This window comes from Leptonychotes weddellii, unplaced genomic scaffold, assembly GCF_054177405.1.
Source record: "Leptonychotes weddellii isolate Sample4059 unplaced genomic scaffold, ASM5417740v2 HiC_scaffold_10113, whole genome shotgun sequence".
Lineage (NCBI taxonomy): Eukaryota > Metazoa > Chordata > Mammalia > Carnivora > Phocidae > Leptonychotes > Leptonychotes weddellii.
Window position 1 is genome coordinate 1 of NW_027677554.1, and position 7,651 is coordinate 7,651.

Here is a 7,651-nt window from a genome sequence, read left to right on the forward strand (position 1 = left end):
GCCACCATCCCGCTCCTCGCCGCGAAGCTGTGCATGGGCTCTCTTCACTGGGTGAGTAGGGCTGGGGCCCTGTGCTCGCAGGCAGGACTGCCAACCTCTTCCACCTCAAGGCACTGAGAGAAAAGAGAGAGTAGCAATCCATCAGCTACACAAAAACAAGGCTCTTCAGAGCCCGGGCCCCCAGGCTCCCTCAGGCCTCACCCACCCATCCTAGGACTGAGGGGAATCATGTTCCCGGGACACTCCAGGTGTTTCTTTTTCATGGGAATGTGCTTCAGAAGTTGAATTGATAAAATAGAATTGGAATTCATACTCATGTAAGTCTTGCTGTATGTGCAGGGGGTGCGGGACTAAAAAGGTTTATGTCACTGAATGATTCACTCTTAGCAGAGCTGAGTTTTTCTGTAAAGCAAACAAAGAGTCACCCTCTACTTCAGCTCATGTGTAAACCAACTGTGCTCATTCCTCTTCCTTCATATAGACTTTCCTCTTCAGATATTCTTGTACAGGTTTGAATTGGGGACTAGTCTGGTTTGTAACAGTTCTGGTGCCTCAAAAATATACCATTTGAGTGGAAAATAGGAAACCCCAGACTAATCTACAAGGTGGTGGTATGGATAATTACCACATACGATCCAGTTTTAATTTCTTTTCTTTAACTTCCTATCAAGATTAATTATAAGAAGAATTTGCTCAAAAGACCACAGTGCCTTGCTAAGGGTCTTCACCATGATGGTCTTTGCTGCCTGTTTTTTTCCATTTATCCTCACCCAGCAGGACAAAAGTAAGCCTTGTTGAGAAAGTGTTCTACTTCTGCTAAATTTGACTGGGGGAAATATGGAAGGAAAAAGACATTTTGAAAGAGCAGGCTCTCACCTGAAACTCACAGCTGTGAAGGTGTCGTGTGGTCCATGCAGGATGCGACCATTTGGTGCCACCAGCGAGGGAAGGCTCCAGGCAGGCAGGCTCCAGCTTGGGCAGGGGAGCAGGCCAGACCCTGCAGCTTTGAAAATGCCAGTTCTCAGCCATGACTCTGTCACGCCCCTTCCAGCTACGGCATTGTTCATGACTGTCACATAGATCTCTCTAAGGCCAAAAATAAACCACTCCTTTTTTTTTTTTTTAAGATGAGTCTAACAAATCTTTTCTATCTTTTTTACGTTTTTATTATTAAAATTTCCAAACTCCTCAAAAGTAAAGAGTATAATGAACTCCCAGGTACTCTCACCCAGCTTCAGGGACCTCAACATTGGCCATATTTTGAAGGAACGAATCTTATTATTTTGGCTTCTAATGAATTGTGCCAAAGGTCTTATTGTGGGTGTAGTTTACAGGTGCACATTTTCTCATTGGAATCTGCTGATGCAGGTCCCTGTGCTGTGCGTTGTAAAATAAATAAACGGGAGTTCTGAACAGCTTGTAGGAAAGAGAATCCAAACCTAAATGTATTCTTTTTGTTATTAAAAAAAAAAAAAAGGGAGGACCCAGACACAAAAAAGTTTCAAGGAGTTTATTTTATATATATATACATATATATATGTATATATATATAAAATTCACTGAATACCTAACACAGCCTAATTACACAACCAATTAGTAAAAAATAAAGATGAAAAAGACAGAACTCCCCCCCCCCCCACCAAGAATGAGAATGACTTTGGAAAAGAAGGTAAAAAAGCAGTAGGGAAAACGTTAAAGAAAAAAGGCAAGGTGGGAACCCTGAGGACTGTTGGAGAGGCCCAAATAAAGAAAACAGAATCACCGCAGTGGAGTCGGAAGATTTGGGAGTGATTTTCACAGTGACTCATCAGAAATCTGTTTTTGGCAGCAGATGCTTATGGGAACTCATGTTAGAAATTCTGCAGGTCGTTGTTGTTTTTAACTTGTCTGGTTTTTCAGTTGGAAGAGGCTGAGAAGTTTGCCAAAACAGTCGTGGATGCGGGAGAGAAAACGTCAGAGTTCAAGGCCAAAGGCTACTTAGCTCTGGGGCTCACGTACAGTCTGCAGGCCACTGACGGTGAGAGAGGCCCCACCCCCTGGGATCTGGGAACCACAGGGCTGGGCTGCCTAAGTCTGCACTGCAGGGTTCCCACAGTCCCCACAGAGGACTGTCGCAGGAGGCCACGTACGTTGGGTCACCTGGGCGTGCCATCACATGGGAACCTGCTGCTGCTGCCCTTTTTGCTCGGACTGGTTGGAGAATCGGAGAGCAGGGACGAAGGTGCCTGGTGCTGGGTGCCCGGTGCATTGTGCTGGTGGTGCAGAGAGTGCCCAGCTGACAGGCGCAGGGCACCTGCTGGGAGGTGAAGGTGAGCAGGGCCTTGAGAGATGGTTCCCCTAACCCAGCCTGCACCTGCGTCCGCCCCAGCACTTGGCTGGGCTGTCCCTATGAGAGGAGATGTTGTATCTTAGGCACAGGAATGTGGAAGAGTTTAGGGCCAGCCTCCTCCAGGAAGCTTCCCTTGATTGCTTAGGATGCCCCTTCTCTATCGGTACATTTTAATTCACAGATATATACACATGCAGTGTGGCAGCTTACCAAACACCCATGCGGTCGTGTGCATTTTGAATGTACATAGAACTTGGGGACTCTGGCTATTTTTTAAAAATCTTAATTATGTTTGTATCCTTAATGAAGTTTTCAATTATATTTGCAGGAAGTATAAATTAATAAATTATTTTCCTGAACTCTTAATATTTCTTTAAAATTTTATTGTTAAATATAATAGAAATGTAAAAAAATTTTTTCAAAAACCAGCGTATAATTAATGAATTATTAATTATTAATCTGTGTAATCACCACCCTGCTCAGGAGGTAGAACCTTGCCAGCCCCCTGGGGAACTTTTCATGGGCCTCCTCTCCATCACAGTCCCCCTGAAGAGCAAACACTCTGCTGACTTTTATAGTATTCACTTTCCTTTTCTTTTTTTATAGTTTTGCTATAGTTTATTTTACAAATTACCCCGAAGCCTTCTCTCCTCTGCTGTAAAATAGCAGAGACCTTAGAGAAGTTTCGCATATCAATTCATTTTCAATAACGGCTTTTTTGGCTAATTTTTCATGCACATCTGATAAGCTACACGCCCCAGCACCTTGTTTTAACTATAGTAGACTTTCAGCGAAGTGTGAGTGTAATGCCATATAATTTATCCATACAGATTCCTAGTTCGGATCCTACCCCTCATGAGCCCTGTAGCTTTGGGACAGTCGCTTGACCTTGTTGATCCTCCTCTTGCATTCATGGTTTAGTTGGGTCACCTGAGGTCCCCTCTAGCTTAGTCACTGTTGTTCTGAGTTCACTGTGGTTACAGCCACATCTGTGTCTGGGACGGCCTTCCTCCTTTCCCAGTGGGATGGCCCGATGGGGATGTTCGATAGGGCCTCTCCAGTTCCACCCGCAAGCAGTTCTTCCAGGACTTTTGCTCCTGCCCCAGTAAAAAGTACCTTTGTAGTCCCCCTGACAGACCCGGAGGGCGCCATTTCTCACATGTTCTCTACAGGGGACATGTGGGCTCACAGCAAGATGGCCTCACACTTTTCAGCTGATTTTCTAGTATCAGTGTTGAGGGTTTGCCTGGTCTCTCCCTTGTGTTTACATCAAGGTATTAAAGGTCCTGGCCATTGTCCAGTGTGACCTAAATGGGCCTTTTATGGCATCAAGCTAGTTCCCTTGGCTCAGTATCCTAGCTGCTCAGTGCCAGAAGGAACTCTGAAGGCCGTCTGTAGTCATCACTGTTGGTGCTGGAATCTCTTCTGTACCACCCAGTAGAGGCAGTCCTCACCCAGAAGCCACATGCCTGCACTTGAGAGAGCAGATGTGCTCCTCTCTGGAGTTCCCAACTGGTCTTCTGACAGCAGGCCCCAATGCCTTGGGCATCATGGTGCCCGGCCAACTCATACTCTCCACTGAGTACGCGTGTCCGGGGTTGGCCTGGGCTTCATTGCCCAGTGCTTGGAGAAGACTGGGCACGCAGGCACCAGAAACATGTTGCTTTTGATCCAGTTGAATGTATAGGTTTTATGATGAGCTTTGTATTTGTCAAAAACTCCCTGATCTTCCATGCCACTGACTAACTGAACCCTTTTCTTAGCTTCTTTGCGAGGGATGCAGGAGGTCCTACAGAGAAAGGCGCTTCTTGCATTTCAGAGGTGAGTGGGAGTTCATCTTTTCACTCGGCTGTGCATAATGACACCAAAGTATGATAAGTATAAAAAGAAGAGATATTTATAAAGATTATGTAAACAGTGTTTTCCCCCTGGGAGTCTTTCATCTTGCCCACTGAACATACAGTATCAAAACTTGCTGCCTGACTTGTTGCCGTGTAATCTGCACTCTTACTCTGTTTATCCATTTGGGCACGTGTTGTCATTCCTAATAAAATGATTTCAGCTCTAAGAAGATGGATACTCTGGATGTCTAGGGAGGTGATTCCTTTTATTAAAAGCAATTGTCATTCTCTAGAAGAGAGATCATTCTTTTCTAGCCTTTTTTTTTTTTTTTTTTTTACATGTCATGCTGCAGATTTTTATATGACGAAATGAAAAAAGCCAGACTTTAGGACAGTTTCCGAAATGCTATGTTACTGGTTTCTAAAATACTGGTTAATGGCAGGCCAGCAAGTCTCGGGACCCTGCACCCTCGCCGCGCTCCATAAACCTTGTTGATTGTCTCCATCATTATGATTTTCATGAAATTCGGAGAATGCCTTATAATTAGAGAGTGCTTGAGAGCTCTTTCCTATCCCTTCTCGAGCCTGATCCTCATGCCAATTAATGCAGACGGAACAAGCAGTGCGTCTTCTGCAGGTAAGGGACCGAGATGCACAGGAGGGTAAAAGAGTTGCAAGAGTCGCCAAGCTATTGAAGTCAAGATAGAATCATGGTCTCCTGACTCCCACTCAGCTTTCCTTGTCCCTACTATACCACACCGCTCTAATTTTGTTTCTCACTGCAGGTATAATAAAGCACCCCAACGAATCATTGCCTGAAAGCATAGCCCCATGATGTCAAATCTTGAATTGGTATTGATCCTGCCACCTTGAATACATTTGAGTCACATTGACTTCTTGGAATTGTATTAAAACTTAGTTACTTACCTAAAAATTTCATGAGGACCTCTCAATACCTAATAAACTTCATTCAATTCCTTTCCTTCGAAAAGGCACCTGGGGTTGCCTGCAGATTTATCACCGTGCACACGTCCCTTTTTTCATGAAATCATTATCACTTGGCTTCAGTGACTGGGGGACTCTTGTCTCGTTTCGTTTTGTTTCCTAGCAGGCTTGCTGATGGCTTCTTCACTTTGCCAGTCCCGGACCAGCTAATGGCACAAAGTACCAGTTGACATCAGCCAACAGACCTTCTCTCTCTGTGCTAAGCTTTTGTTAATGTTCTTCAGCATGGAGTGTGGAAGCATTTCCATTTCAAATGATTTGGAGTTTTATGTCCTCTAGTCCTAGTTTGTCAAACCCACACATGGATGCCTCCGAAAGCGGTCATCACATCTGTTTCACTTTCCTTAAATCAGCACATCTTACCAGCTCTCTAAAAACAGCCATGGTGGTGGTCTGCCTTGAGCTGCCAGAATTCGTAACTTCATGTTATATAACAGCCATTCCATTGGCCTGAAATTCCTTTCTGTTCCTTTTTTTACTTAGGTTTCAATTCAGAGAGATTTTTTTTTTAAATATTAGTTCATGGGAATAAAGAGTAATAAAATCCTGCTAACCTACACGATTATCTTGGGGAAGGCTAGCCTAAATTAGTATTTGTGTGAAATAAATAATATTTTTCAAAGGAATAAAATTATTTTGTTTCAAGTACATTCATTAACTGGAACTATTGTAGTACATTGTAGACTTAAATCTATAAGGGAATGATTTGAAGTAAATAACAATGATTTGTATTACTTCTTAAATGTAAGTGGGTATTTAAAAACCCCTTGGCTGAGAAGTACTTATTTGCTGTGTATTGTAAATCTTCTCCCCACAGTTCTCCTATTAAGTCTACTGTCGTTTGACAATTTTTTGTTTAAAGAGAAAGCAGTGTAACTCAAAAAAGATGAGGTTGGGGCTCCTGGCTGGCTCAGTCTGTGGAGCATGTGACTCTTGATCTCGGAGCCCCACATTGGGCATGGAGCCTACTTTAAAAAAGGAAAGGGATGGGGTTATAGTTATAGCACGTGAAAATTGACTCTTAATTATAACCAGAGTCAGAACTCAGAAAGATTTGCTCTCTAGTGGATTCGAAGAGGCAATTTTTGAAGACATCCCAGTTGCATGACTACATCTTAATCCTGAGACCCTCAGCTGTTTGCTGACTCATACACTCAGCCCAAGCAACTGAACCATCTCATTTGCTTGGTACAGAAGTATCATGAAGAAAAACAGTGCTGTCTTCAGAGCTTTCTGAAGATGCACAACTGATCTGAGTGGCTACTTCTAAGGGCTCTCACATCCTCCAGAGAAAAGCAAGCCTGAAAAGAGTCGAGAGCATGTTTCAGCAACTTGACCCCCCATGTGCAGAAATCTGGGCTCCTCCACAAGGACGAGGTGACATGGTGTCATTCGTTTGCCATACAAAGTGGACACAGGTGTCCAATCTCACTCTTTTTTTCTCTCCTCTACTGAGCTTGAGTTTAAGTTAGCATGGTGTGTTTTGTGGGCATAGAGTGACCAACCATCCCGGTTTGCCAGGAACTGGGCAGTTTCCCAGAATGTGGGACTTTCCATGCTAAAACCAGGACAATCCTAGGCAAACTGGGACAAGTTGGTCATCCTATGTGTGTAACTAAGGGGAGGCTCCTGAGTAATAGCTTTCATCAGGTTTGTATATTTTTTTTTCTTAATAACACACTGATCTCCTGCCCACTAGAATCAGGGCTAAAGGGACCTCAAAAACTGACTAAACAAGATAGCAGGGTGATATGGTAGGGAGACCAGGCCTCTGGATTTCACTTCTGGCTTTACCTCTTTTGCTGGATGCTCTTAGACAGGATGTTTAATAGTAGATGCTTTATAAACTGTAGTTATTATTGTTACAAGGTATGTGTCTTATGGACCAGGTTCAAATTGGCCAGCCTTCTCTATATTCTTGTTTCAGCTCTAGAGGATATTGGAACCAGAGTCTAGGGAAGCACTGGGGTGACCTCAGTGCATTCTGAGTTTTAGCTGAGTGCTCTGGGAGGCCCATCCATGCTTTCCAGTAACAGCCTGGCATACCTCTCTCAGGGCATGCTCCCACTGCACTGTAATGATCACTTTGGGTCTCCCCCTCTGTGGGGTAGGGAGGAGCTCCTGAAGGAAGGACACTTGTATTATTCATCTCCAGCCTTCCCGAGTGGCTAGAACAGGTGCTGGCTTCACAGTATGTACTGTATAATGTGGATGGTTGGATGGATGGGTGGGGGAATGGGTGACTGGGGTGGATGGATGGATGAGTGGTGGATGGATGGATGGGTGGTTGGGTGGTTGGGTGGATGGATGGATGGTTGCATGAGTGGATAAAGAGGTGTGGATGAGTGGATAGATGGGTAAGTGGATGGATGGATGGGTGGATGGATAGGTGGATGGGTGGATGGATACGTGGATGGATGGATGAATGGATGAGTGGATAAAGAGGTGTGGATGAGTGGATAGATGAGTAAGTGGA

General features: G+C 44.2%; 1 protein-coding gene across 3 annotated transcripts; it reads left to right on the forward strand.

The window, feature by feature from the left end:
* Positions 1-6: 6 nt before the first annotated feature.
* On the forward strand, positions 7-7,645 carry LOC145718020 (tetratricopeptide repeat protein 7B-like). Of its 3 annotated transcripts, none has more exons than XM_081809459.1 (4): positions 7-51; positions 1,900-2,017; positions 4,093-4,150; positions 5,279-7,645. In XM_081809459.1, the coding sequence occupies exons 1-4, from the start codon at positions 34-36 to the stop codon at positions 5,343-5,345; spliced, it is 261 nt and encodes an 86-aa protein (XP_081665585.1). In that variant the 5' UTR covers positions 7-33; the 3' UTR covers positions 5,346-7,645. The 3 variants fall into 3 exon arrangements, with proteins under 3 accessions (XP_081665585.1, XP_081665586.1, XP_081665587.1); XM_081809460.1 differs by having other exon boundaries at positions 5,282-7,645; XM_081809461.1 differs by lacking the exon at positions 5,279-7,645 and adding an exon at positions 4,614-5,265.
* Positions 7,646-7,651: the final 6 nt, after the last annotated feature.

What these genes read in the sequence shown, in the direction of transcription:
- LOC145718020 (XM_081809459.1), top strand. An exon ending in CAGTCTGCAGGCCACTGACG is followed by an intron (nt 2,018 to 4,092) that starts GTGAGAGAGGCC and finishes CCCTTTTCTTAG; the next exon opens with CTTCTTTGCGAGGGATGCAG. An exon ending in GCGCTTCTTGCATTTCAGAG is followed by an intron (nt 4,151 to 5,278) that starts GTGAGTGGGAGT and finishes TTTGTTTCCTAG; the next exon opens with CAGGCTTGCTGATGGCTTCT.